Raw genomic sequence first — 27,938 nt, 5'->3', positions numbered from 1 at the left:
GACGACGAGGAAGTGGTCCTCAAGCCTATGGTGCCCAAGGCTCCTGCCGCGATGCTGCCAAAGCAGACCAACGTCATCGATCCGAACGCATTCGAGCGCGGCCCTCAACCGCAGTCTACCGCCGCACTGAAAGACCTGCCAAACGGTACTCCCAAGTCACCTCGCCCAAATACCGCCCAAGTCCAACCATGCTCCCCACGTGGAGCTCATGTAGTTCCATTCAATGCTCGTGGCATTGCGCGTGGCAACGCTCGTGGAGTCTTCCGCGGCCGCGGTCGCGGCACCCTTGGCGCGGGACGCGATGCGTTTGCCAACGAGGTCACGGCGAAGGACATTCCAGCTCCGGGTGGTCCGATCGATCCTGACAGCTTCTCCAGACCGGAGACTCGCAGCGGGTTCCGTGGCGGCCGTGGCGGACGAAAGCTGTGGGTTCCGACTTGAATTCTCGGATGGTATTGCCACGGCAATACTCAAGCAACATCACCCAAAGAGTACTCTAGTACGAGACTCTGACCAGCAGATCCAGAACCGAGACCCTTACGTGCACTCATCACGTCGACGAAGAAGGTCAGTGGCGCATACTGCCGGAACTACCAAACGACCGACTCGAACCAGACGAGGGCTACGACGGAATGGAAGTTGAGGCGGATCAGGCCGAGAGCGCGACACAGCGAGGAAACGTGGAAACGAGGCGAGGTGGATCCGAGGTCATATGACTGGAGAGTACGAGAAGCCGACCAAATTGTCATTACGGCTGGATGGGTTCTGATATTATACGCGGCAAGGACTGGGTTTTGGGGATTTCTGATTTGGCCCTTCGAGTAGGTATTCCCAATTTGTACACCTAACGAAGACGAAATTTGCGCGTTGCATCTCACTTATTAGGCGGATACATTAACCCACCACCACGTTGACCCAACAGCTCGACTTCCTTCTTCAGCACGACCTGTTCCATCTTTTCAAACCCCTTGACCGCCTCGCCATACTTCTCGAACACACCCTTCGTATACCCATCTGCCACTCTCTTCACAAAGCTCGCCTCGTCCCACCTCTTCCCAATCAAGTCCTCGAATGACTCGCCTCCTTTCCTTTCACATCCCCAAACAGCTTTGTACGCCGCTCCCAATGCACACGCGTTCCCGCCAATGTCCAGCTTGAACACACCTTCCACGCCACCGAGGACTTCACCGCAGATCTTCGCGATGGCCGGATTTGCCGACCCGCCTCCAACGAGATATACACGTCTTGGCTGTGCCGGTAGGGTCTCGCCAGACTTGGGATCTTTTCCGGGATGGACGAGGTTGTGTGACCGCAGGCGAAGTGACAGCATCTGCGACTCGATGATGTTGCGGGCGTCGTCGGGGAGGAAGTCGGAGGAGACTTCGTCGAGGGAGTCGGTGGATGGGTTGTAGTTGAAGCGCCATTGACCGGAGGGGAGGTTGGGCACGATCTCGGGACGAGGGAAGTAGAGGCCGATACGCATGGGTTCGCCATCAGACTTTTGAGAGACGGGTGCGGTGGAGAGAGCGGTCGAGTCGAAGTGGTCCCATTTCCCGCTCGGGTCGAGCTGGTCGCGGATCTGTTCGCGGGCGAGACCGCCGTTTTTGTAGCAGAGCATGAACATGTAGAGGCCAGGAGTGGTCGGATGATTCATGAAGTGGTAGGCTGGGTCGGGCTTGTATTGTGATGTGCTCATGAGGAAGGTCGTGCTGGTTCCCAGAGATACCATTGCGTCGCCGGCGCGGAGAGGTAGAGCGAGGATCGTTGCCGGGTTGTCGCCTGTAAAGGGGATGATGTTGCAGTCTTGCGCGAATCCGTACCTGTTCACGAAGTAGTTCGAAATCGTTCCAAATGTCTTTCCACCGTCTATTGTAACGTCGCCCAGTTTGGTGAGGAGTTCGTCGGCTTTATCTTCTCCACCGGCCGCAAGAGCGACAAGTTTTCGATCCCAGGCAGCCTTGTCTAGGTTCCACAGATTTGTGCCAGTCACGTCGCTGATGTCAATCGGGGCAATATTCCCGAGAAGAATGGAGGCTAAGAACGATGACACAAGTGATATCCTCGCCGTCTGCTCGTAGTGCTCGGCATGCTTCTTTCGATAGCGCATGATCTGCGGGCCACTGAAGCGGTGGTGAGCTTTGCTGCCGGTCACATTGGCCAAGGTCTCCTTGTCTTCAAGTTCAACATCGAAAGCATCGCATTGTTCCTGGGTGGAAGCGTCCTGCCAGTTGGGGCTCATTGGGTGAGCAAAAGCTCCTCTCCTTCCACTCTCGACTTCGGCATCCAATTGTCCGACTAAAGGTTGACCAGCGTCCAGATTTGCCAGCAGACTTTCTGCATGTCTCGACCAGAATACGGTTCCTGATTGTTTTCCGTCAGACGACACTACGCTGGAATGAATCGACGCTCATACCATGCTGCATTCCTGCTCCCGAAACGCCCTTCACTCGACCAAAGTCCAGACCAGCCTCCTTCAGTCGATCAAGCACCAAATCCAGAGCTTCGAGCCACATTGCCGGAGGAGCAAAGACCTCCCCTTCAGAAGGGTTGGTCAGAACTCCCTTTTCTATGCCATACTTCTTTCCGAGATCTTGGTCAAAGTCGACCTTGGCTTCGTGGATGAGTTTGAGATCCGAGCTCACGACGAGACCTACATTTGACCTGTCAGCTTGAACGTCGATGCAACCGTACTTCAGGACGTACCCTTCAACTGCTGCGTGCTGAGGTCAAAGCCCTGAGACCCGTTAGTTGCTGTGCAACAGTCCAACACGGACGGGTAGCACTTGCCAAGTACAAAGAACCACTTCCCGCCATGTTTTGTTCGGGCGGCGGAATTGCCTTTAGAAAAGGCGCAACTTTTGATTGCTTCAAGGTTTATGGGGACACACACACAAATGGTAGAGCAAGAAAAAGTGAGTGTCTCGTGGTTGTTGTCTGACAGGAACTACGTGGGGCGTTTCGAGCACCGGATGAATGCGGCTAAATGGATCATCCTCACGGATGCTTCAGAATCGTCAGGGACTCCCGTCATAAACTCATATCGCACGTAAATCGTATAACGTACATGCTAGCTGCTCTATCACCTCGTGTCTGTCCGGTTTGTCGCCCGCAATGCAGCAGCGTCGCTCAATTGCTCTTCTTCGAATTCGTGCTCTTCAAGCTGTCCGACCTGGCCCTGCCCAAATCAAGATTGCTCAACGCTTTGTTGCTGATCGTTTGCGCCATGGTGTTGTTCTGTGCCTGCAGCTCTGCGATTTGTGCTTGCAGAGCGGCGTTCTCCTGCCGAAGCAAGTCGCTCTGCGATCGGAACTCATCTCGCTCTCTCGTGACCATCGACAGCTTTGTCTGATCGTCCTTCTTCTTGCGCTTGTCCTCAGCCTTCTTCGCCTCCTTCGCTTGTTTCGCCTCCAACTTCTCAACTTCTTTCTTGTGCTTTTCCTCCGTCTTCACCAGCTCGCGCTCGATCTTGTCCTTTTGCTTTGACGCCTCCTCCTCGTCCTTCTCCTTCGCTTGGCGGAGTTTCGCTTCTTCAGCAAGCCGCTTCTTAGCCAGCTGCTGGTCCAGCTTCTCTCGCTTTTGGACGAGTTTCTGCACCTCCTTCTCGTGCCGGCTCATGTTCTTACTTGTCTCAGACTCCCCACTTTTTATACTGAGCGCGTCCATGGAGTCTACATGTGTGATTCCCGGAGCAGCTGATGCTCGTTTTGTTTCATCTGCTGATATGAAAGAGTCCGCGGAGGATGCCGTAGATGAGTCCGAGTCAGTGTCCGAGTCGTACTGTCCAGTCCCAGATGGCTGTACAATCATGTTGGCGACTGATGCAGGTGCGTAGGTCTCTATCGCTTTGCTGATGTTGGACAAGATACCACTTAACGCAGTGGGCTCCGTAGAAGTGTCCGCGTTAGCACCACCGGCGGTTGCAGGAACAGGCTCACTGTGCATAGTACCATTCGGCAGGCTCTCAGATGGCTGCTCGACTTCGTCCTGCTTCCCGGCATTCTCCTCGACGTTCGCGAGATCCTCATCTGGATGGGGAATCTCTCCCTGGCTGCACGCCCAATCGAAGAACTTGTGTACATCTCCAAGCATACTGTCTGGGGTTCCCCTCTCAATCAAGAAACGAGGAAGCCCTCCACCAGGGTCGCTTCGAGTGATCATGATCCACTCCACAGGGTTCAGTTCGGGCTCCTCTGAACCCTCCGTTGGATCATTCTTCTCGTCCGACCCACGGAGATGTGGAGTAGATTTGGGTTTGGCGGTAGAAAGCGGAATTTCGCGTATGAGCTCCACAGACTCGTACTTACCTCGAACGAAGCCTGATCTTGAACCAGAATTCGGGTGCTCGACTGGTTTCGACACCAACATGAAATGTCTAGGTGCATGCGTCTTGCCGTCTGCAAGTTTCGCCGCGCTCTTCTCTGACAATGCCTCATCGCTGCTCAGAAGTAGCGTGATGAACTCTCTTGGTGTCGTGGGTCCCGGGAACTGTGCGCTTAACTGATATACCTCGAGCTTGCCTACTCCTGGGAGATCGCTCCTCTCGAGTCGTGTGTCTGCTGCGATACCACGAACCGCACCAGCTCCCGGCCCGCCTTTGATACTCATTGAGTGTGGAAACTCTCGCATCATGGCCCGCTTCATCTTGTCAAAACCCAAGCCCTCGTGCACGCTCTTTCTCGCAAACCATGCTCCGTGCCGATCCTTTGCTGCCATCTTGTAGATCTGGACTCCTAATGCGTTGTCCTTCATCTTGTACGGCTTCCCCCATCCTTTTTGAAGATTCTCATGTTCCTCTAGCGGTGGCGGAGAAAGCACAGTCGAAGGATGCATGTCCTTGTGACTTGTGGCGGTATTGGGCGTGTCATGGTGTGGTTTGGACTCGTTGAATGGTGTGCCATTGGGTAACGGCGGTACAGAGTTGCATATGAGTTCGCCCGCGGCGAACGCGTCCTTAAGATATGGCTCTAGGTTGTCGGTGGGCACATCACTCCAATCGGTGGGTGACAGCCACTCGAGTGCCTCGTGGAGTTCCGCCATTGTGGGCAGTCAGACAGACTATGGTGGGGTTGTGAGCTTTCAAGTCATGAGATTGTTTCCCTTCAAGGCGGCGATGGTTGCAGATCGGTCGTTGGACAAGGTGAGGTCACTCGAGAGAGTGGTGTCCAAAGTGAGTATAAGGTAGGATCTGAACGGCACATGCTGACGATCGTTCGGCATGTGTTTCGAGGCAAGCAGCAAGCTCCCCTCGAAGCAACAAACAGTGGAGGTCATGGTGATGTCAACCCCGCCGCGGCTCTCAGGATAACTCAATCGACCCGAGCAAGGAAAGAATCAGCGATGAGGCGATGGAATTCACGGACTAATGAGGTATACCTTAGGTGTCGTGTCACTGACGACAGCGCTACGAGGAGGAATAGCACCATCTCCAAACTTTGGACACGAACCCCAACCGGAGACCACGAATTACCGGAGCAAAACAACGGATGGAGGTTTACAGATCGTCAACGCTGCTCACGGTGCTAGCGAAATGCTCAAAAAGTGAAGCTGTTCGTATATTCAGGCTATCAGGAGGACTCGCAGGGCCCTACTCTACACAAAGCTCAAACAACCACGCCAATGCGGTCGATATCAGGCGCGTACTGCGAGACGCTGGACAGCCCAGAGATGGTAATGGTGTTGGTGCCGCTGGTGCTGAAGCCATACAGGCGCACAAGATAGTTCCTCTGGACATCCTTGTCCCAATTGTATCCGGTGAGTGGGAAGCTCACAGGAACCGGAGTTCCTCCATTGACGCTGACGCTCGCTCCACGGATGTTGAGGCCTGAGCCGCCCAGATACCCGATCTCGCCGTTGATATAGTCGAAGCGTACGTCCATCGAGGACTGGCTCGTGGTGATGCCGGTGAAAGTCAGGGTATTGCCGTTACCATTGCCGATCCCACCGGCCTTCTTCCCGCCTGAGCAGCCGGAGCACGAGGCCACAACTGCATTGCCGGCAAAAGTTGCAGACTCGGCTTCGATATACCTCAGAGTTGGCGCGGTTGGATTGGACTTCACTACGTTGCTGAGACGTAGAGGAATGGAGCCCCGGGCGTTGACGTCAGTAAAGTATCTGTTCACGTTCTGGACGACCGCACCAGTCCAGAGATTGGTCACGGTGGCGGAAGAGATGTTCAGCGCGGCGAACTCGATCCCAAGATTGCGCTTGGCGTTGGAGGTGTCGAGAAGAAGGACTGCTACGTCGCCATTGGCGAGAGGACCAGCGAACTGATCGTTATCGTTGGTGTAGCGCTGGATGAGGACGACGGGCTTCCCTAGCGAGTCCTGGTTGATGGCGATCAAACCCTTGTTCTGAAGAACGGCGCGAGAGGCGTCCGATAGCCTAAGAAGGTCCGTGGAGACCATGAGTGGACTCTTGAACATGGCCCAAATGGCAAAGTGCGAGGCTTGCTCATCGCCAGTTATGCCTTGGTTGCCCACCTCCAAGAGGTCCATGTCGGAGAACCGACCTGGCCCAGTGAGACCTCTTGCGTTGACATTAATGGCCTGGTTGTAGATGCGTACGACGTTGTTCCAGCCTTGGGCGATGTCATCGCTGACGCGGAAAGATGTCGAGATCGGTGGTGTCCACTCGGCAGGACCTTGTAGTCCGCTGGAACTCGAATAAGGGACACCCCATTGGCAAGTCAGCATGCCCTTGATGTTGACTTTGGCTAGAGCATTTTGCATAGCTCCAAATCGCTTCGGAAAGTCATCGCGAGCATCCTTCGGAGCATTTTGGTCCGCAGTGATGTAGCAATTATCCACCTGGAGAGCGACACGTCAGTCGTGAACGCTTCGGCCCCAGATTCGCAGCTGACATACCTTCATATAGGCCGTGTTCCATCCGGCGAACTGGAGAGCATCCTGGTTCTCGTAGTTGAGAGACCCTGGCCTGGTGACGCCGGTATCGCAGGCGTTGACTCCCTGGTCGGTGTACATGCCCCATTGCTGAGACCGGAGTCAGAAAAGCCATTCCATCATTTGCGAGCAGGATACATATACGCACGAAGCCTTTGCTGATGGCCGACTTGCTCAGCGGTGCGATGCCGTCTGGGAATACTCTCGCATCATAGGTGATGGAGCCGTTGGACTGACGCTGAATGCCCTGCCACCCGCAATCGATCCCAAAAATGTTGTATCCGGCCGCTTTGAACCCCTGGCTCGAGAATGCGTTGATGTAGCTCTGGATTATCGTCTGGTTGATAGTACAACCCGCAGCGTTGTATGTGTTGAAGCCTGAGTCCCAAAAGACAGAATGGTCAGCCACGCCTGGACAACGAAGCATCGGTACAGCAAGAGACCATGCAGAGCCTCAGCAAGACATTCTCAGACAGTGCTGCAGGTCTGCCAAGTTTTCACGAGCTTACCCATGGGAGGCGTCCGGCCGAAGCCATTGTCGAGGGCGTTGGCGGATTGAACCAAGCCAAGGCCGAAGCCCGTGAGTAGGGTCGTATAATGCATTTGTAGAAAGTGGCCGATGTCGATGTGAGCGGGACAAAACGGCGGTCGATCGATGATATTTATCTCTTCTCATGAGTTGTACGTCTAGTTGTTGGTACTTAGAGATCCACAACGATCAGCGATCCTCCAAGTGGTGGAATTCCAATTATCCATAGTGTTCGGCATAAGAAGCCTACCTAGCGCCGGAATACATGCATAGGAAGGGCACTACCCTTCAGATATGCGGAGACATCTGAGCATGACTGTGGGGTATGCATGGCGATTGCTACTAATCGCAATGTGGACGAGGATGCTACAGCCATAGCCGGGTATATTCCTTTGGTTCCTCCAGCTAGCAAATGTGCTTTTATTGACTCCACAAACTCGATTCCAGTTCCAGTGCGTTGCATGCATTCATCGAATCGTCAATCGTCGCCTGTTGCTTGATTATATCCGTTGCACAACGCACTCTCAGCATCATTTCCAAGCCAAGAATGCCGGCACCATCAATCGTCCCGCTCCAGAGTCAGTCTGCGCGGCCAAAGCAGGGGACGATGCAGAAGTCGGAGCAACTTCATTACTCCTCGTACCCGTCATCCTCTCAGAACTCCAAGCCTTCATCGCACTCGCCATCGGCTTTTCCACTCCATCAACCCAGACATTGTTCGCATCGCTCGCCGAGGCCGGCAAAGAGTAAGTTGTACCCTGCATCACAATGCCTGAAGAGCCCGGATGCAACGTCTGGCCGCCTGAAAGGTCGACGTACATCGCCGTCGGGCCAGGAGGCGACGCTGTAGACTCGATGTCTGGAGCACCACCCGGTACTTCGAGAGAAGATCTTGTCACGGCCGTGGCTACAACGGGGGCAATGTATTTCGTGGAGCTATGGTCCGCCACAGGACTCCCGGGAACAGGCGGATGCGCAGAAGGTGGGCCTCCTGATACGTCGAGAGAGGACCCCAGGCTAGCAACGACGGTAGTATACGCAGAAGGCTTGCCTCCTGGTACTTCGAGGGAGGATCTCGTTTTAGCGACGACGACCACGGCAGGAGTCGGTTCTGGCGCGGAGTAGGTGCTTGGACTTGGATGGACTGGGAAAGGCGAGTACGCCGATGCTGAACCACCGCTTGTCGGTGCGTCGAGAGAGGGCTCCGATTTAGCCGTGACAGCAACAGGAGCGACTGGTGGTGCAATGGTGGAGTCTGGAGCTGAATCTTGGCTGGGGAACGATGAATATGCAGAAGCTGGACCGCCACTTGAGATGATCTCTGGCCCGGGGAGAAGGAGTCCAGTGTGCGTCGACTCGACGTGGGGCGCGTACAGGCTGTAAGTTGTTGGATCCCTCTGACTGTCTACGCTTGATGTTGAAGAGACGGCGTCTGCCGTTGTGCAAGTCGTCGTTATCGATGGTGATGTTGAAGGTTCCGCGGCGTATACGGTCAAAGTCCACCCTAGGGAGGCGGACAGTAGCAGTGTCTTTAGCAGTGACATCTTCGGAATGTGTTCAGGTTGAAGGTGCAACAAGTGATATACTTGCGGTGTCATTGAACACCGCGTGTTTGTGAGGGAAGAGAAGAAGAGCAACAAGATGGCTGGAAATCATCTGACATCCTCCGGATCCTTCATGTATTGGACTTACGTAGGTATTTTGGGCCCGGACGATCCCACGCGCATCCAGCCCAGCGACGAAGGTTATCTGAGATTTTCGCTGTGCAGTCGGCGAGCGGTTCAAAGGGCGGGAGGATTTCTTCTAGTGTCAAAACGGCAAGACCAGGCTTGGCTTTCGTGTTGGACCGTTATTGGCGATGAGAGGGCGGCCGTGATAGCGAATCGGAGAGAGACCTTTCATGGATATCGTCGACAGGCGATTGTGGGAGTTCGAAGTCATGTTCCGCTTGTGCTCGTCGGAGGTGCGACTCCGTGGTCAATCCTCCAGCTCTAATCTATAACCTTCCATGATGCCAAATTCCATATCGCTCGTCGACGCTAAAAGCGATGCAGATGATTTTGTACAAGAAGTCAGACATCGGCGGCATTGCAATGTACTCAGCCGAAAGGCGACCGTCCACCGCCCCCAAATGGAGAGCCTCCACCACCGGCGAATCGGAAACCTCCTCCGCCGCCACCACCTCCGCCCATCATGTTGAAGAGCATCTCGGGATCAATTTGCACACCACCGCCCATGCCACCCATACCGCCACCAAAGCCGCCGCCACCGAACTGCTCGCTCGGATCCATAAGGTCCACTCCGCTATCATATCGCTCCCTCTTCTCCGCGTCGATCAGAGTCTCGTGCGCCTCCTGAATATCCTTGAATCGATTCTCGGCATCGGGATCGCCAGGGTTCTTATCGGGGTGGTGAATGACGGCCAGTTTGCGGTATGCTTTCTTGATCTCAGTCTCGGTCGCGCTCTTATCCACTCCCAGAATCTTGTAGTAGTCTTTGCGCTTGCTCTTCTTGAGCTCCAACTCGGCGTTTCGTACATCCTTTGCGATGCCCGGCTCTTCGGGCGACTGCTCTTGGATCTTCTTGTATGCTCGCACGGCCTCGTCCCAGTCGCCGCTCTCACCCAATGCCTTGGCCCGCGTCTTTCGTGCCTTGGTATAGCTCGGGTCTAGTTGGATCGCCTTGTCGCAGTCGCCGATTGCATTTTGCCATTGCTTGAGCTTCGTGTAGCACATCGCTCGGTTGTTGAGGATTTTTGAGTTCGTACCCTTGTTGGTCGGGTCGACTTCCAATGCCGAAGTGTAGATGTCCACAGCGGGTTGATATCGGCCAGCCTTGAAGTGTCCGTTTCCTTCCTCCTTCATTTTGTCCAGCTTTTGAACCATGCGAAGATACTTGACAGCATCCCTGAAGTCTGGATCACACGAGATGGCTTGTCTGAAGTGTTGAATCGCCTTCTCATTCTCTCCCTGCGCATATAACGCCCTGCCTCGTAGGACAAGAGCCTCGGGATCGGCGTTGTTCGCCCGGAGAAGTGACATGGCAACATTCTGGGCGTCTCCCAGGCTGTTCACCGTTCCCATCTTCAAGTATGCCTCTCCTCGCATCAGTCTCCATTTTCGAGGTGGTGACACTGTCGATCCAAGACCCTTCTCAGCCTGGTCGAGCGCAAATATTGCCATGGATCCGCTTGTGCCACTTCGTAGTGAGTCTTCCACCTGTGATAGATGTTTCTGCATGGTCACTGCAGGGGCCTTATCCTTCGCTGTGGCTTCTGGTTGTATCCGGTTGTAGACGTCCAAAGCCTCCTTCGGTCGGCCGAGAGATGTGTATACTTTCGCTAATCGGTGAAGAATTTTCGCGTTGTTCGGCTCGAGCTCGTCAGCAAGCTTACAATCCTCCAGCGCTTCGGGGAATCGGTTGGCAGCCATGTACGCAGCGGCGCGGTTGGAAAGATATGTCGAGGATTCCCAGTTGGCTTCGATAGCTACAATCGACGTATCAGTGAACATGCTCAGCAAGTCACCCTTGGGGTGGACAAACCCTGTGTGTACTCCTCGATAGCCTTCGCATATTGCCCCGCCTTGTAGAATTTGTTACCGGCAGCTTTGAACGCCTCCGCGTCTTCAGGTCTTATCTCTCGCGGCGGTGGAGGTGTTGTTTTGCCATGTGGCGGTGGAGTTGGCTTCTCTTCCTCTTGCGTCTGATGATTACCATTCGTGCCGTTGGTTGTAGGAAATGCTCCGGGAGCCTCAGGTGCGGGCGTAGTCTCCATAGGATCGGATCCAACGGGCACTCCTCCGTTAAGGGAGTCTCGTGGACTCTCGGTCGACATGGTGGAGAGAGTGCTGTGTCTTCGCAAATCGTCACCAGGCTCGTAGCGATTCAGCGGATGGGTATCGTCCGAATTGCGCCGATTGCGAGGCGACTTGGACGGCCGCTTCGGCTTTTCTCGTTCCTTCACAAACAATCCCTTGGTCTTCTTCTTATCCTGGGATTCGGAGGGAGAGGAAGGGTTCGGGGTGGTGGAGGTGGTGGTGGGGTGCGGAGAGGATGAAGCTGGCTTTTTGAAAAATGATTTCATTGAGCGAAGCACACGACCCTTCTGGTGGTACCAGGTGCCGAAACGCGGGAGCAAATCCTGTGGGTAAGGTACCTTTTGTTTCGCAAACCTTCTTTGCTGGTGTGAGCACTGAGCACTGTGGAAGACTGGAGGTTCGCGAAGGTTTCCCTGCGATGTGAAGATCCTGGTAGATTTGTTGCACGGTGGAAGATTCTTGACGGGGGCCGTCGTCACTGTTTACCAACCTTGTAGACAAAAGTGGTCCCTGGTGCGTTTGATTGTCTTCAACCGCAGCGAGTCGGTAAGGTATATATCTAATTCTCCTCTATCGAGCACACTGCATGCATTTCCCTCACTTACTTCGCAGTGCACAGGCATTGGCAGTCCGGAACTGGGCACGTGCTGTGCTTCTTGAACCAGCTGCGCGCATGGTCCGCGTGAAAGCCATGCTGGCAACTCACACAGAACGTCAAGAACTTCGCCATGAGATCGCCCAGCTTCTTCAACTCGTTGGCTTCCCCTCGACGACTCGAATCCGGAGTGCCGAGCCACAGATTGCAGATCCCGCATCGTGGCATATGTCTCCCGCACTTCGGGCAGATGATGCCTGCGCTGGCGTTGGGCCCATTCAGACCTCTGGTATTGTCGGCCAGTGAGCGTCCGTCATGCCTGCTGAGGGAGGATTGGCAGTGGTTGCAACGAAGGGTGAGTTGCCCTGTCGGCGCGGGCAGCACACTCTGACCTTCCCAGTTCCTCGACATTTGACTGTGTTGGATCACGAACTTGGCTCGCTCACTGAACGCACGCCAGCTCTGCATTTGGTTGAAATATGTCTCCTTCCACATGTCCCAACGCGCGTCGTCAACATACAACGGGTTCGTAAAAGCCGTGGCGAGGACCGCCGTTTGGAGATCGTTCGTCTTCGAGACGTACGTCTGCAACAAATCCATTGCTTGTTCGCCCAAGCCGGTCAGTAGAAGGCCCTCCAGATCGCCATTCTTGACAGCTCTTGCCGTTTCACTTTGGATAAAGCCAGCCAGCTCGGTGTCATTGAGGTACTTCAACCCAAGGGCCACTCGGTAGCCAAGATGCAGATAATTCGTCTTCATCACATCGCGCCAAGTGCCAGTTGTCAAGAAGGTAAGCAGTGCCTTGAGAGCGGGATCATCGGTATCGGCAGCCATCCATAGGCACATCTCACGCTGCTCTTCATTGATATTATCAGAAGCCAGCAAAGGGCCAAGGCCAATGTTTGGCACGATCTTATTCCGGATCAAGGATCTGAGTATGTTCAGAGCTACATGTTTCCGTTCGTGCAGGACAGCTTGGACGATGGCCTGGTAGTACAGACCTTTTTCCACCAGCTCCTGGCATTCTTCGGAGAGCGTTTCAGTTGTGTATCGCCATCCGCACATTTCCAGGCATAGCTGGCGATGATCGGCGTGCTCGGTACGTACGCCATCGAAAGAAGGTAACTGTCGCGCTGCCACCAGTTCGCTAATGGCTTCCTCGACCTTTGCGGGCGACGGTGACAGCTTCCGGCGGGGATTAGTTCCGATGTTCTCCGCGTTGATGGCAGCAACACCAACGTAACTAAGGTCTAAAGACTCAGCGACCATGCCGCCATCGGCTGCTTGCTCCTGGAACCGCTCGACAATCTCCCACAATCGCTCGAGCGCCCAGTCCCCAGCGACAATTTTCGAGTTCTTGTCGCAGTCAAAGAGATAGCCCTTGCGGCATCTCTCTCGATGTATGATGGAGGGCGCAAGGACGCGTGACAGCAGAGGCGACCTCGGATCACAATGCACCTTGCGATCGACCGTCTCGGTATGCGTCGATGCTACCATGTGCTCCCACGGTCCGAAGTCTTCGGCTGTCTGTGGTGCCATGAGAATTGGTGCATCCACAACGGCCATAGTCGGTGTTACATCTGTGATGGCAACGTCCATGAACGAAACGCCGAGATCATGACGACCTTCCGTTATAACAGCGTGAGGTACTGAACAAGGAACGCACACGACATCCACTCTCCTGCTTGGGCGGAGTGCGAGGACAGCCTGCTCGTCGAGTGCGCTGTCGCCAACGACCCAGTCAAATGCGATCAGCTTCGAGGTTGGGTCCGCATCTTCTGTCCCTACAAAAGGTTGTTCGATACTTCGCGTTTGTGACACGTAGCGATTTGATGTCCAAGCCGATCCTCCGTGAGGGTTCACGGGCAGATAGTCCGAACTCTGCAACGCCGAGCTTCGGCTTTCTGCCATGTCAATGACTTTGAGCTCGCCTCGGCTGGAACAGATCCCAAGTCGTCCGCGTCGTTGCCCCGAATACCGTAAGCTCCATATTGATGTTCTTGCAGCATTGTCCACGGCAGGCTTCATATCGAAGACTGGACCGCTGTTCGAGCTGCCACCGCTGCTTTGCACCAGCCATCGCTTGTCCCAGACAGAGAGCTCCGGATCACCAGTCGATCCCGCACTGGCAAAATAGTTCGTATCTAGCGGATCGATCGCAATGTTGTTGACATTGCGCGTAGATACATGAGCGTTGCTTCCGCTGCCAAAGTAGCCATCTACACTAAAGCGTTAGTCATGTCATGTACACGATCATTTGGCGCTCTCACCTCTGAGATCGTATAGTCTGATCACGGATCGCTGCGCAGCGACGACAAGCTCCTGAGGCTGTCCAGGGAAGAATCTCACGCTAGACACCACCTCGGCCGGGCATAGCCTGCGGATGGGTATCGAATCGTGACTGCTCGGGTCGATGTTGGCATCGAAAATGTTCAAACATACATCCGAACGCGTCTTGTCCAGAGCAACAGCTAGCCAGTTCTGTGAGGATAGAGCTATGGAATTGCATTTCCGTTGTTGCTTAAGCTTGAAATTGGCGACCGTCTCGGACGGCTGTCCATTGTCGTGAAGCTTGACCAGGCATGCACTGCCCGAGACCAGGCCTAGGGCAATAATGGACTCGTCCGTTTTGGACCAGTCAAAGGCACCAAAATTGGGCAGCCTGCCATAGCGGGCCACTGTGTGGTAGTGCACATCTCGGCGTCCTATGCGGTCGATGTGATTGAGCGTGACGCTCTGATCCGTGACGTCTACGGTGAGGAATCGTTCTCGACCAGGCACCGAGTGTGGCGACCAGCGTACAGCCGCTTCCATTCCATCAGATGGGTTTCGTCTTCGGCATTGCTTGTTGTGATAGAAGTGAAGCCTAAGGTATGGGAGTTCGGCGCGCAACGAAGGGTACGGTCGACGTCGTATTGTTGCTAAGCGAATACCCAAACGTATCGGGGGAGCACATAAGGAAAGCACACTCGGATACTGAAAATGACTAAGCAAAATTTGACGCTAAACCAAAAATGGAAGTTTTCCGACGACTAAAAAGATGAAGTCTTACTAACGCTAGTAGCCTTAGTAAAAGGGCTCTCCGGATCGGCTCGAACTAAGGACGCTAAAGGAGGTAGTTAATAAAAGGAGAAACGAACACTCGAGCCCCTTTACTAAGCTACCCTTTCTACTGCTAATAAATAAAGCAAAAGGTAAATTGTTAATATAGCCCTATTTCCGGGCGTTACGCTAAGCCCGATCGGGAAGTTTTCCGCTTTAAAAAGTTGCACCTACCTAATTAGGTAGGTGTAAAAAGTCCTACTCCCCTACTTGCTACTCCCCCTTTTATTGTATAAGAGGTAGTCGCGCCGGGCTCGAACTAAACGTTACTATAAGGGCTAGTAAACAGAGGAGTAACTATTATATACTACCTTACTAACACGCCGGAAGAGGGGTAGCTCCTTACTAAAAGGAAGAAAATAGTAATATTACATATAGCTAAGAGCGTTAAAACTAAAGGAGTTCTCGGCGCTCTAATTAGCCGAGCGTTTAATACCGGATTTAGTATTTCCAGCTTTCGTGCGAGTCGTTTGCGCGAGTAACAGATCTACGGCCCCGTGCTAGTAGCTACGCTTAAGATATACACCGTCTTCCGAGGGCGACGGATCGGTCTACCTCTACTAGTTACTAGAGGGGTCGACGATATAGAGGCAGCCTTAATAGGAGCCGGTGTAGATTCCTTACTAAGATTAGCAGCAGCTACGCCCTTACCGCCTACCGGCGCTGTGCTAATGCTACCTCGCCCTCTACTCCTTGCTCTACCGGCCCTTCTACCGGCCCTTCTACTAGCCCTTGCTCTACGAGCCCTTCTACTCCTTATTACTACCGCAGGCTCTACACGTTATTTAGCTGCTAAGGCTGCTTCTATAGTGCGAGTAGCGGTCTACTCTGCCTGTTATATAGCAGTCTTAGTTATCTTAGCACTCGTTTAGAGCCGACTGTTAGCGTTGTTGTTACCCTTACGAGCCTTACGAATATAGTACTCGTCCCTTAGAGTAATAAATAGCCTTGCCTTAGGCAGACTAGCTACTACTGCCTATCTTCGGATAGCTAGTATTCGAGTGTATTTAAAGGCCTTAATGTCGTCTGCGAAGTGTGAAGCCTCGGACTCGTTAATCCTTATAATAAAGTCTAGTATGCGAAGTATAGCTCCCTTAATCCTATCTTATGCACTAATGCGCTCTAGTAGTAACACCTACATGTTATCGAACTCTAAGTTATACACTAGTAGCTATTTAGGCTTCTAATTAATGCGGCTAAGGGCTCGGTTAGAGGCATACTAACGATAGTAACACAGCCTTATAGGAATAGGAATCCTCTTAATTACAGCCTTTAGCAACATATAACTATAGGCAATGCTAAACCGCTCTACTTTACCGCACTTTATATAGTATTTACGCACTAGATATAGCTCTATTAGCTCCGCTGTAGAGCGGCTAGCATTACGAGTGTCGACAGAGCGCTTTATCTCGAGCGCATAGTAGAAGTTGCGAAGCAACCGTTTAAGTATCTATACGGTAGCTTTACTAATAACCTCTACAAAGTAGCCCTTATTATCTATAGAGACTGCGAGCAATAGCGAGCTAGCGAATATATTCTGCTCTAGTAGCTCTAGCTCGTCGAACGTCCTATTAATATATAGCTTAATGCTCTTAACGCATTGCTCTAAGTTAAGGCCGTTAGACGTAAACCCCTTTATACTACGATTGCCGACCTCTGCGCGTTACATAGAGTTAGTACCGAGGTTTAGAAGGTACTTAGTATAGTATATAACGAGACGCTCCTTTACGTCTAACTACATGCTCGTAAAGTAGATCTTGTCGTCTACAGTAAACAACTTAAGTATCTTCTCTACAGTCTCGTTAGCAGCCGCTACTGTCTCCGACTGCAGCTATAGCTATACGAGCCCGTTTAGCGTCTCCTTCTCCTCTGCTATATAGCCTAGCTTACGTGTGCTGCGCAGTTTTAGCGCTATAACTAGCACTTCTAAGGCTTAAGTAGAGGGTCCGGCGGTATCGATTAGGGCAGCGTAGCCTGCTTATAAGTTCGTAGCTGCAGCGGCGACTGTTGCGAGTCGAGCCTTCGCAGCGGTAGTAACGGCGGTAGCTTTACGTCTAGCACTATTGTTAATACGCTCTTTAATGTTCTTAGCGGCGTGCTACTAGCAATATTGCTAAACAACGGCGTGAAAGGGGGAGTCCGGTATAGCAGCTATAAGGCCCTTACCGCGGTTAGAGAGTATAACCTTCGGCATTCGCAGCCCTTTAAGATAGTTGTTCGCAACGACGGTTAATATAAAGAGCTAATTCTCGGCGCTCTCGCTCTTTATAAGGCTATATACAATAGGGAAGCCCTTACCGGTATTTGCAACTCCAGTAAAGACGCCGAGCAACAGAGCCGCGCGGTTAGTATTAAAGGTAGCGTCTATCTATATATAGAAGTCGGGCACAAACTTCATTATAAACGTCTCTTGTCGAGGTAGCTAATACACTATCTACTTAAGCGACGACTTTATTACTTAGCTAGTCTATTCGTCGATCTCGAATAACTAGCGTGCCTTATAGCTAAAGCTAAGGGCTACTAGCACACCGAGCAAGGCGTTAATAACGGTCTCGGAGTTATTACTACCCTTATACGTAACACCTTTAGCGAGGTTATAATACGTCCTTCTGTTAAGTTGTAGGTCCTTAGCTAATAGCTGTCGGTATGCCGTCTTATAGGACTTACCGGTAAGCCTTAGCTAAGTAGCAACTAAGAGAGTAGCTTAATATAATAGTAGACGCTCGCGGTAGACTAAATAAACGGTTAGCAAGGGCGCAGCTTTATGCGTGTAGTTAAGGGTATAAATAGTTAAGATCCACTACTTTACCTTAGCGCTCTTTAATATACGCTTATAAGACAACCGGCAACTCTATATGTAGTGTCTAGTACGAATGTTCCGTGCTGCTTAAATCCGGAGGTAACGATTCTTGTCGTTGCCGTCGTATAGAGCCTCCTCGAATCCCTAGTTGTTCTAAGTAGTATCGCTATAGTATATATAATAAAACATTGCTCGTTAGTCGTCGCTCGACGTACAGACGACGGCGGTGCTAGTACTAAAGTAGTAGTCCTAGAGGCGTAAGAGGCAGTAAGCTACATTGCGGAAGATCTTACTATCTCGCGGATGCTCGTAATAATAAGGAATTATTGCCGTTATAAACGACGTAACGAGATCTCGTTAATCGTAAGCAAGCAGTAGATAAGGCTGCTACGCTAGCCTTAGATAAGGTAGAGGTTTAGGTATAGATATAACGGCTAGTAGATTCGCTTTGCTCGTCTTCCTGCCCTTGTAAACGGTCTGCTATAGAGGCTGCACTATAGATACTAGATGCTTCGGCAGTTATAAGGGCGGCGGTAGAGCTAGTAAGTCGCTTAGCAAGTTAATAGTATTAGAGACTCTGTTGCTGTAATTACGCAGAGCCGGTAGAGCGCTCGGTAGTAGACCTATAAGGACGCTAGTAGATAGCGAGTCGTCGAGGAAGTCCTTACTAAGCAAGTCGTTAAGGTAGTCGTCCTAAGCAGTGCGCTAAAGGCTATAGTCGTAGTAGAAGTCCGATAGGGACGGTAAATCCGCTATAGAGGAGTCGCTAATGTCGTCCATTTTAGAAGTTAAGGGCTAAAACAAGCGGTAAAGTTAGTAGATTTATATTAAGCTTAAAATAGGGCCGATTCGGATAATTCTTTTTTTTATATATAGCTAATAATGCGATCTGTTAATCCTAATATCGCTTTGCTTACAGTAGATAGTGTAGTAGTGCATTAAGTAGTGTAGAAGGTAGAAGAGCAGTAAGATAAAGTCGAATTTCCAAGTCTTGGCATGTATACGAGCTATACGAGTTTATCCGAGTATGCTTTCCTTATGTGCTCCCCGCATACGTTTGGAGCGAATACGAACAGCGACAGGCATCTACCAGCTTCATGACTTGGCCGCGTTGAACTCTCCACACCACATCCGATGTAGTCCCTATAAAGGACGTGGTCGACGGCGACTGCGTTGTATCACAATCACTCTTTCGCCGGCCACTGCATTCACGGCGGCATTGGCATGGTCGAACAACGAGGCCGCAAGGCCGAGGGTTCCCGCAACCCACCACCACTTCCTCAACGACAGTCTCACACAGAAGTGGAGACTCCGCCGCCGTATGAAGCGATCATGCACCAGCAGAAAGCGTATGAGAAAGCCTCCTCCTTTCCCGAGCCCAACGCCGCTGGACTGATGCACAATGATCCACGGTCTTCCTCACAGCAGTCGTTGAGTCCGGAACCAGGATCCCAGAGTGAGCGCAGGAAGCTGCTCTGCGTCTTCGTCCACGGGTTCATGGGCAACGAGACCAGCTTTCGAAGTTTTCCGGCGCATGTTCACAGCTTGCTCACTGTACTGCTCGCCGAAACACATGTGGTGCATACCAAAGTCTACCCGCGGTATCGTTCTCGAGGCAACATCACTGTCGCGAGAGACAGCTTCAGCAAATGGATCGAGCCACATCAAGATTCCATGACCGATGTCGTTCTCTTGGGGCACAGTATGGGCGGTCTTCTCTGCGCGGAGATTGTGCTCATGCGATCGCCACCTCCAGGGAATCGACCTTTGAATCATCGTATTCTCGGAACGATCAACTTCGATGTGCCATTTCTGGGAATGCACCCCGGAATTGTCAAGAGTGGTCTTGCTAGTCTCTTTAAGCCAGCGGACGAGCCGCGAGATGTCTTGGCCGAAGCAGCGAACTCTGCCGACTCGACGGAAGAAGGAAGCTCACAGGATCCCGCTGCGACAAGCAGTCCTCCCCCTCGACCAGATACATTCTGGTCAAAAGGACAAATGGATCCCAACTACAATACGCCGTATCCGAACGATGTCAAACTGGCTGAGCGTAAGGGCTGGCGCAATGCATGGCATTTTGTCAGCAAGCATTCCGATAATTTGACTGGCGCCACCAAGAAGCTCATATTGTCTCATCTAGAATTCGGTGGTGCTATGGCGAATTATGGCGAGCTCAAAACACGATACGCCAGAATCAGAGCATTGGAGGAGCAGGATAGTCGTATTCGACAGAGTGTGGTGGAAGGCGGCGTGCCACCCAGAGTGAGATTTATCAATTATTACACCGCGAGCACAGGCCGGCCGAAGAAACCAGCATCGCCAAATCGCAAATCTCCCAGCCCGGGTCGAAGCAGACAGTCATCTACAGCGGCTTCAGATCAAAGACCTGCGAGCACGCACAGGGAACGTGAGTCGCGCTCCCTAAGTACTAGCTCAGTCAACGAGAGGCCTTCACGACAGAGCCTATCACCTAGTCCTCTGAGATCTGCTACTTCAATGCGCGATCTAAGTCCGCGGCCGGAGATGTTGAGCATCAGTCCACGACCAGAGCCCCAGCAGGAAGAGTGCGACAGTGCCATGGAAAGCCTCAGCATAGGCGAGCCGTCGACTCGGACTGCAACGCTTTTGGAACTACCAGAGCTACCGGAACCACCGAAGCCACTCGATCTCAGCTTCATCGAAGATCCCGACGCAAGAAAAGCCGTCGAGAAGGAACACGCGAAAGCGGTCAAGACCTACGAGAAGGCGGTAAAGGAACGAAGCAAGCTCATCGAAGACCGGAAAAAAGCTCAGGACAAGCATGCTCGAAAGGAGCAGAAAGCCGCTGCAAAAGCCGAAAAGGAGGAGACCAAGCACCGTACCAAGTCAGACCACAAACTCACCCACAGCGAGAAAGAGGCCCTGCGGCTCGAAGCCGAGAAGCAGCGCATGGAAGCCGAAGCACGGCGGATGCGCGGAGAGCCAGGACCGGAATCCGAACCGGCACGAATCGATTCTCCACCGCGATCCAGCGTCGACAGTAGTCGTCGTCCATCAATGTCGACCTCTGCAGTGACATCCACCACCACAATCCCCACCATCAGTAGAATCACCACCGGCGACACGGAGAACCTCAGCAAGACAGAGAGCAAAGAGAAACCCAAAGGCCCACCTAAAGATCGCAAATTCTGCAGTCTACCGCCCAAGGACTCGAACGGCGAGCGAGATCCATGCTGGGTGCGGGTGTTCATGAAGGATATGGATGAAGTCGGGGCTCATTGCGGACTATTCTTCGTGGACGAGCGGTATGAGCGTTTGGTCGGGGATGTGGCGGAGAGGATCGAAGGGTGGGTGAAGGAGGATGTGGATCGGAGGATGTTGGAGGGAATGAAGGAGTAGTCTTGGGTCAGAGCAACAGGCACCTGAAAGCATGTCCGCGGTGAAATCTGACTGTATGGGTATCTTAGTTGAACACAACCTCTGGCATGGCCTTATTCGAAGAAGCCTCCACCGTTGTCGTCACTGCTCGAGCCATCGTCCTCTTCCTCCTGCTCTGCTGTGTTCGTCGTCGAAGACTTCGTCGTGTCGACCTTGCCCACCTTCTCCTTCTTTGCCGACTTCTTCTCTTTCCTCGCAGCCTTCCTCTCCACAACCTCATCAACCACCACCTCCTCCTCATCCTTCAGCCTCCCCTCCCTCAACAACTCCAATTCCCGCTTACTCTTCGCCATACACTTCTTCACCAACTCCCACATCTCCGGATCCCCTCTTCTCTCCCCATCACCTACCCCACCCTCCTCCGTCCCATCCTTCGCCCTCCCAAACAAACTCACATAATGCACCTCATACGGAAAGTACAACGCATAATTCAAATCCACCTCCGCATCGTCCACCCTCTGTCCCAACGCCCTCCTCTCCTCCTGATCCTCACCCTCACAAGCCCGCAGCTCCTTCCTCGCCTTCTTCAACCTCCTGTCCGCCTTTTGCCGATCGAAAAACCTCGCTTTGTGATACCGCCCAATCATCTCGCTCCTCTTCTTCGCTTTCTCCGCATCTTTCAATTCTTGTTCGGCAGTCTGCAACGCGCGTTCTTTCTCCACGCGGACGTTGGCGGGTAGGGATTCGCGGTTCTCGAGAAGGCGTTTGAGGGACCGGATGTTGGACTTGATGTGGTTGGTCGGGTGAGCTTTTTTGAAGGATTTGGGACCCAGTTTGAGGTCGGTTTGGGCGCGGAAGGAGCCTGGGTTGGGTTTGAAGCGTTTGCGAGAGGGCGCCGTGTTGGCGGACTTGGGATTGCTGTCGTCGGGAGCTTGTCGTTTAGTCGCCATGGTGAGGAGAGGTGATTGTTCGTGAAGTCGTTGAAGATGTTAGATTGTCCAACTTCGATAAATTCATGGTTGCTGGCGGAGAAATCGCGGCTAAAATAGCTTGCGCTAGCGGGTCTCCGGGGAAGGAGTAACATTACTTTGACACTTTCACGATGAATGCACCACTTCTTCCGAATCCATTCTCATTCCCATCATAGCATATCGCATTAACACATTCATAGCCTGCGACTCTTCGCAGTGGGGTATATCCATCATTCATGCCATACCCATTCATCCCTTGCAAAACGCCATAGCAAACCCTCCCAACGACATACGATCAGTAAGCCATTCCTCCGAACACCATGCTTGGAACGGATACGCCATTGTGAACATCGACTCGCATCCCTCCTCCTCACTCAAAGCAGCCTTTGCTTGCCAGCTCATATTCATATGCCAGACTCTCATCTGAAGCGCGACCGGAGTCTACGCCGCCCATTTCCGCCGTCTTGATCCGCTCCCGCAGAGCCGTCATTCCACGCTGCGCAAAGTCTTTGCGGCAGTACTTGCACATTCGGATGGCACACCAGCTACAGCTGAAGTGATCTCCGTCATCATCGATATGGCATACGGCGCATTCGACCGGCGCATGCTTGTTCCTGCTCGGGAGCAATCGAGAATGCCCGCGGAAACATTTGATTTGCGTCAGGGAGAGAGGCCGGGTGTACGCGAATCCAGACGACTTGAAGTTGTGACCTTTTCGACGACCTTCTCCATCGCGATGCTGGCCCGAACGAGGAGCCGAAGATGGTCGCGCTGACGAGGGTCTTGACGGATGACCGAGAGTCCAACCCGAGTTGGCTGTATCGGTCGTATCGGCAGCTGCCGACTCTGCGCGGCGCCGCGATGTGCTGAGCCCATTGAGGAATGATGCTGCCGACTGGAGAGTCTTTGCTTCCTGCGAGAGTGTTAGTGATGATTTCATTGAAGACTGATCGACGACACTTACATTGAAGATCTCCAGCCCACTGCTTTTGCGCCGTGCCTTTGGCAGACTGATTTCTTTGACTGGCTCAGGCAACTCCGGCGTATCCATTTTGTCTCGCAGTCCATACTTGTGTGGACTGTCCTCGGGGAGAGGTGAAGGAGCCGGGATGGTAGGTGAGAGGCTTGTGCTGTGCAGACGTGCCATCTCTTCTGCCGAGTCGTCATCGTCCGCGCCGTCCAATTGAGCGCCGTCAGCCTGCTTTCCGTCCAACGCTCGGAAGTCGCGAATGGTGGTCGATGCACTCAGCGGCTGACTAGCCTTGTCCTCGGTCATGGTGGTTGTGGAGTGAGAGCGTAGCTTTGGTCTCGACATGGTGGGCGGATAGCGACTATCGCTCCTCTCAGGAACGGCATAGGTGGGTTGGTTTGATGCGATCGCAGCACCGTCATCGTCGGGAAAGTCTTCGTCTCTCTTCTGCCCATCGCGATGCAAGATCGACATGACGCTGGCGGTGACATCGCGCGGCAACGGACTCCTGCTGTCGACTCGCTTGAAGACGTTGTAGGAGCCTTTGCGCGATACGGGCTTGTTGGTGCGAACAACACTGCGCTGCGACCTGTCGTCTGGGATTGGTGGTTCGGATTCGCTGGACGGCTTGTTGCCCATGATGAAGAAAGGCGAGGTAGGAGTGGGTGGTAATGGCACTCGCTTGTCCGCGGGAATTTGCGTGAGGGTGGTGTCGTCGTTGGTCTTCGATTGATGAATTTTCTGCTTCAATTCTGCAGTGGTGAGAAGTGTACAGCCATTGGATCTGCTGATTTCGATGGTCGGACGCGGAGGTGAAGAACGTGGCGAGCAGGTGGATTGTGGTGGAGTTGTTGATGTGCAGACGGAAGGTGTTGTGGTGTTGGAAGAAGGAATTGGCAGCATGGTCGGTAAGACATTCCCCGACGATGCAGGTTTCCGTCGGGAGTGTTGAGGAAAGACCTGGCTGCGAAGAGAGCGGAAGCGGAAGCTGCGTGGGATTTGGTCGCCGGTAGAAGAAGTCGCGATGCCGTCAGCGTCGATTCTGTAGGATGTGAGGACGTCCAGCTTCCCGGACCCCAACGACTGCTGAGCCTGCACTGCCGCCGCCATCTTGACAACCACCCGACGGCGATTGGTATAAGACTTCTTTGTTATTACTACAGAGCAGACGGACGAATGCAAAATGAACGAAGTGAAGTGAAGTGAACAGTGGAGGAGGGTGCTCCCGGGGAGATCAGCGCAGGTAATTAAAACCTGTTCTCGCCTACTAAGGTACTGTACCTTAAAGCATATCTAGATCGCGCGCGTCCACTCTACCTTTTAAATTCGCCCTTTTTCTCTCCCGACTCGTCATGCTGGCTCCCATCCCGAGTGCGTGATCCTGGAGCAACATCGGAAGAGATTGCGGTGCTGTCAGCAAGCCAATAATCGCCAAAGTTGAGGTGGCAGGGTGAGCAGGAGAAGGGACTGGGAAGCGGTCGCGCAAACGGACGAGAATATGCACGAAACCGGCTCATCCACGTGCGGTGAAACTGTAGCACGAGCATGTTCCGGTTCAAGTGTTCCCTCGGTGGTGGCTGAAATCGACCAACAATCTTCGACGCGTCGCATGGCAGTGGCACCACGGAAAGAAAGTGGGCACGTCGCTCGCGTGGTTTGATGAGAAGGGGTGCAAGTGGTTGGAAAGAAGAGAACTCGCTTGCAAAGACCTGCATTAGTCGCTCGGTCGTAGGCTCGGGCCGTAATGGCACTTTGACAAGCGAATCAACATTCGCTTGTCAATTTGCTCAATCCTATATTCCGTGAAATATTGGACAACTTGCTATCAAGAGAGACAAGAGAGCGATCGTGAAATGGCACTGATGACTGTGTTCAACGAGGTGGCACGATTGTGCCGATGTTCAAGCGAAGTTGTAGCATGTTGTCGTGATGCTTTCAATCACATCGTAAGGTATGATCCCTTATCGTAAACCCCAGCGACGCGATAAGGGGCACTTGCAGACTCAGAGATCGAGCACTCAGTGGCCTCCCAAGCATTGAAGCAACAAAGGCAAGAACCATCGACCTCTAGCAGAGATCAATACGTCGCATCGTTGTCGTCCATGGTTCTGCTGATTCACAACATGCCAGTGCTGTACTCTGGCAGACCATACCTTATATCGAATTGTTCTTTCTCATTGCCATTGACCGCTAGCGATGACGACACCACGCGCGAGTTTCAACCTCACGCGCGTGGCGTGTAACGATAATTTCCAGTGAACATGTGAGACGGAAACACCACATTCGCTCAGGTGCTGGCATCGGGCATAGCAATCAAATCACTCCACGACAATGCCGTTGATGCGAATCCCCTACACACAACCCCTCCCAAGTCCCACCATCCTCCCCTCCACAGCATCAACCATCCCCGGCGCCGTCTCAGCACTGCGCAACTTCCTCACCCAAAAGTCGACCTCGAACAACAAGACCCTCATCCTCTCCGGCGCCGGCATCTCCGTCGCCTCCGGTCTCGCCGACTACCGCGGCACCAATGGCACATACGTCCTCAACAAGACCTACCGACCCATCTACTTTCACGAATTCAGCGCCAGCCACGAAGCGCGAAAACGATACTGGGCGCGCTCCTTCCTGGGCTGGACGACCCTCCACCGCAGTCGTCCCAACCCCGCTCATCACGCTGTGAAACGACTCGGGGAGTTGGGACTCGTGAGTACAGTTGTGACGCAGAATGTCGACTCCTTTCATGGTGAGGCGCATCCCGGGTTGAGGACTTTGGAGTTACATGGTTACCTCCGCGCGACGGTGTGTTTGACGTGTCGATCGGAGTACTCCCGCGATGCATTTCAAGACGATCTCGCGGCGCTCAATCCTACCTGGGCGAAGTTTCTAGCGGAGATGTTGGAGAGCGGGGCCTTGTCGACGGAGGACCCGGTGGAGAAGCGGAAGTTGGGGTTGAAGACAAACCCGGACGGAGACGTTGATGTGCCGGGCGTGGAGTACGGGACGTTTAGGTATCCGCCTTGTCCGAAGTGTTTGGCCGAGCGCACGGGATTGGCAGAGGAAGGGAAGAATGTCGCGGTCGATGAGCAGGGTGCTTGGGCGACGGGTTCAAATGCTGGGATTTTGAAGCCGGCGGTCATCATGTTTGGGGAGTCGATTCCGAACTCTGTCAAGGTGGAGGTGGAGAATGCGGTCGATGAGGCGAGTCAGCTACTGGTGCTTGGGAGCTCGTTGGCGACGTATTCTGCATGGAGACTCGTCAAGCGGGCGAAGGAGCAGGGCAAGCCCATTGCTGCGGTCAATATGGGAGGAGTGAGAGGCGAGGAGAATTTCTTCGCGGATGTGCCCGCTGATACAGATGGTGTGGATGGCGTGAGGTGCAGTCTGCCTTTGGAGCAGACTTTACCTGCTTTGGTAGAGGAATTGATGAGAACCCAGTCGAGTAGAACAGCATTCAAACCAGCGCCGTGGGCATCATTATAACACTCGTCATGTGCAACTATCTCGGTCCTTGATCCCGCATAGACTACAGAGTCACTTCACACTGCCAGTCCATCTGATCCAGCAGCATTGGCTGCACCACCGCTCACATTCGCCATGAAGTCTCGGTATTTGAACACATCGCCTTTGCCCTTCGCAGCATTCAAGCCCTTTGAGCCAAATGCTCTTCTACCCGCAAACTCGCCCAGAATCCCGTCCACCTCCTTCTCGCTCAATCGAATCATGTCCTCACCAGGCTGAGGTGTTGTGTGCAACAACGCGTCCCGCAGGACGGAGACATCGATCTGTCCACTATCGTCCACGTCAAACGCTTCAAACGCGGCACGCAGTTCCTCTGGTTGGGACAGGTCTGCCAAGGGTGCGGAAAGAATGTCCAGGTACCGTGCGAGGTTCAATTGTCCAGGACCGTTCGGCGGGAAAAAGTCACGCAATGCAGCAGGTGTGTTGTCCAGGCCTAGTTGTGACAGCATGTCTGATACCGCCGCCGATGTGACGGTCCCCGAGTTACTGCTATCGAGAACCTCAAAGGACTCGCGCATGCTGTGTAGTAGAGGCTGCGGTACGTGGTTGTATGCTCCTCCGCTTCCGACTCCTCCCATCGTCTTGAGCTTCGGTGGATTCAGCTTGGGCTGTGCGGGTATCACAGATGGTCTGACCGTAGCTGCCGTGGAAGATGTTACGGTTCGGTGTGCGGTAGGTCGGAGATTGGCGGGTGAGGGAGGACTGAAGAACGGTGACGCGAGTGCAGGCTCTTCTGAAGAACATCGTGCGCCGTCGAATGAAGCAGTGGATGGGCGGAGCGGGGCATGGCTAGGTCTGGGCGACAGTGGCTCTGCTGGTGCAAAAGCTTTGTTGTGGATCACCGACGACGGCCTTGCTGTGAATACGTCGTCGCTCTGGACGATCATACTCGTCGGACGCGAAGGCGAAGCAGCAAAGCTGAGACTGCTCGATGGTCGAGCGAATGGACTCGTTGGTCGATCCTCAGACGAGCTCATTTGGCTGGGTCGTCGAACGAATGGACTCGTCTTCTCGGGTGCAAGGCTGCTTGTGGTGAGATTGTTCGCCGAGAGGTTATTCGTCTTCAGCGGTGAGAGCGAGGAGGCTGGTTTGGTAGGAGAGGAGACTGGCGATGCGCTGTTGCGCGTGCTGTTTTGTCGCTGGAAAGGCGATTGCCTTCCCATGGCGGACAGTCGGTTTGGAGTTGAAGACTGTCGAATAAATTAGCCTGTAGATTACCCGCTATCACTTGTGAGATGATCATTCACGTACCATGTTGCTGTGGTATGGCGTATCGAAGGCCGAATGTTGTAAAGTTCGAGCCAGAGCAGTGTTTGCGATTGTCAACAACGATCAAAGCGACTGAGCAACGCTTCCCCGGATTTTCCTCCCGCGA

General features: G+C 53.2%; 11 protein-coding genes across 11 annotated transcripts; 2 read left to right on the top strand and 9 right to left on the bottom strand.

The window, feature by feature from the left end:
- Nucleotides 1-787: 787 nt before the first annotated feature.
- Nucleotides 788-2,914, bottom strand: MgXKS1 (putative D-Xylulose kinase; the record flags this gene model as incomplete). Its single annotated transcript, XM_003856244.1, has 4 exons — nucleotides 788-2,361; nucleotides 2,414-2,650; nucleotides 2,704-2,734; nucleotides 2,788-2,914. 4 exons carry the CDS (start codon nucleotides 2,812-2,814, stop codon nucleotides 875-877), a joined length of 1,782 nt encoding a protein of 593 aa, XP_003856292.1.
- A 212-nt stretch (nucleotides 2,915-3,126) lies between these two features.
- MYCGRDRAFT_107209 (uncharacterized protein) lies at nucleotides 3,127-5,208 on the bottom strand (the record flags this gene model as incomplete). Its single annotated transcript, XM_003856243.1, has 1 exon — nucleotides 3,127-5,208. One exon carries the CDS (start codon nucleotides 5,035-5,037, stop codon nucleotides 3,127-3,129), a length of 1,911 nt encoding a protein of 636 aa, XP_003856291.1.
- A 392-nt stretch (nucleotides 5,209-5,600) lies between these two features.
- On the bottom strand, nucleotides 5,601-7,500 carry MgMEL1 (putative alpha-galactosidase; the record flags this gene model as incomplete). Its single annotated transcript, XM_003856242.1, has 4 exons — nucleotides 5,601-6,806; nucleotides 6,864-6,989; nucleotides 7,048-7,277; nucleotides 7,409-7,500. The coding sequence occupies 4 exons, from the start codon at nucleotides 7,410-7,412 to the stop codon at nucleotides 5,601-5,603; spliced, it is 1,566 nt and encodes a 521-aa protein (XP_003856290.1).
- A 458-nt stretch (nucleotides 7,501-7,958) lies between these two features.
- On the bottom strand, nucleotides 7,959-8,972 carry MYCGRDRAFT_89387 (uncharacterized protein; the record flags this gene model as incomplete). Its single annotated transcript, XM_003856241.1, has 1 exon — nucleotides 7,959-8,972. One exon carries the CDS (start codon nucleotides 8,970-8,972, stop codon nucleotides 7,959-7,961), a length of 1,014 nt encoding a protein of 337 aa, XP_003856289.1.
- A 555-nt stretch (nucleotides 8,973-9,527) lies between these two features.
- Nucleotides 9,528-11,512, bottom strand: MYCGRDRAFT_66104 (uncharacterized protein; the record flags this gene model as incomplete). The annotated part of the gene is made up of 2 exons (XM_003856240.1): nucleotides 9,528-10,915; nucleotides 10,972-11,512. The coding sequence occupies 2 exons, from the start codon at nucleotides 11,510-11,512 to the stop codon at nucleotides 9,528-9,530; spliced, it is 1,929 nt and encodes a 642-aa protein (XP_003856288.1).
- A 335-nt stretch (nucleotides 11,513-11,847) lies between these two features.
- MYCGRDRAFT_83759 (uncharacterized protein) lies at nucleotides 11,848-14,655 on the bottom strand (the record flags this gene model as incomplete). Its single annotated transcript, XM_003856239.1, has 3 exons — nucleotides 11,848-13,368; nucleotides 13,420-14,060; nucleotides 14,112-14,655. 3 exons carry the CDS (start codon nucleotides 14,653-14,655, stop codon nucleotides 11,848-11,850), a joined length of 2,706 nt encoding a protein of 901 aa, XP_003856287.1.
- A 4,483-nt stretch (nucleotides 14,656-19,138) lies between these two features.
- On the top strand, nucleotides 19,139-21,121 carry MYCGRDRAFT_33312 (uncharacterized protein; the record flags this gene model as incomplete). The annotated part of the gene is made up of 4 exons (XM_003857325.1): nucleotides 19,139-19,627; nucleotides 19,682-20,100; nucleotides 20,146-20,600; nucleotides 20,796-21,121. The coding sequence occupies 4 exons, from the start codon at nucleotides 19,139-19,141 to the stop codon at nucleotides 21,119-21,121; spliced, it is 1,689 nt and encodes a 562-aa protein (XP_003857373.1).
- A 572-nt stretch (nucleotides 21,122-21,693) lies between these two features.
- On the bottom strand, nucleotides 21,694-22,030 carry MYCGRDRAFT_78544 (uncharacterized protein; the record flags this gene model as incomplete). The annotated part of the gene is made up of 1 exon (XM_003856238.1): nucleotides 21,694-22,030. A coding segment is annotated over one exon (237 nt), but the record flags the coding sequence as incomplete, so codon positions are not given.
- Nucleotides 22,031-22,441: 411 nt separating this feature from the next.
- MYCGRDRAFT_89384 (uncharacterized protein) lies at nucleotides 22,442-24,151 on the bottom strand (the record flags this gene model as incomplete). The annotated part of the gene is made up of 2 exons (XM_003856237.1): nucleotides 22,442-22,984; nucleotides 23,036-24,151. 2 exons carry the CDS (start codon nucleotides 24,149-24,151, stop codon nucleotides 22,442-22,444), a joined length of 1,659 nt encoding a protein of 552 aa, XP_003856285.1.
- Nucleotides 24,152-25,372: 1,221 nt separating this feature from the next.
- On the top strand, nucleotides 25,373-26,524 carry MYCGRDRAFT_34913 (uncharacterized protein; the record flags this gene model as incomplete). The annotated part of the gene is made up of 1 exon (XM_003857326.1): nucleotides 25,373-26,524. One exon carries the CDS (start codon nucleotides 25,373-25,375, stop codon nucleotides 26,522-26,524), a length of 1,152 nt encoding a protein of 383 aa, XP_003857374.1.
- Nucleotides 26,525-26,622: 98 nt separating this feature from the next.
- MYCGRDRAFT_17425 (uncharacterized protein) lies at nucleotides 26,623-27,180 on the bottom strand (the record flags this gene model as incomplete). The annotated part of the gene is made up of 1 exon (XM_003856236.1): nucleotides 26,623-27,180. A coding segment is annotated over one exon (558 nt), but the record flags the coding sequence as incomplete, so codon positions are not given.
- Between the last annotated feature and the right edge of the window lie 758 nt (nucleotides 27,181-27,938).

This window comes from Zymoseptoria tritici, chromosome 1 (assembly GCF_000219625.1).
Source record: "Zymoseptoria tritici IPO323 chromosome 1, whole genome shotgun sequence".
NCBI classification, from domain to species: Eukaryota; Fungi; Ascomycota; class Dothideomycetes; order Mycosphaerellales; family Mycosphaerellaceae; genus Zymoseptoria; species Zymoseptoria tritici.
This window is presented reverse-complemented; position numbering and strand designations above follow the sequence as displayed.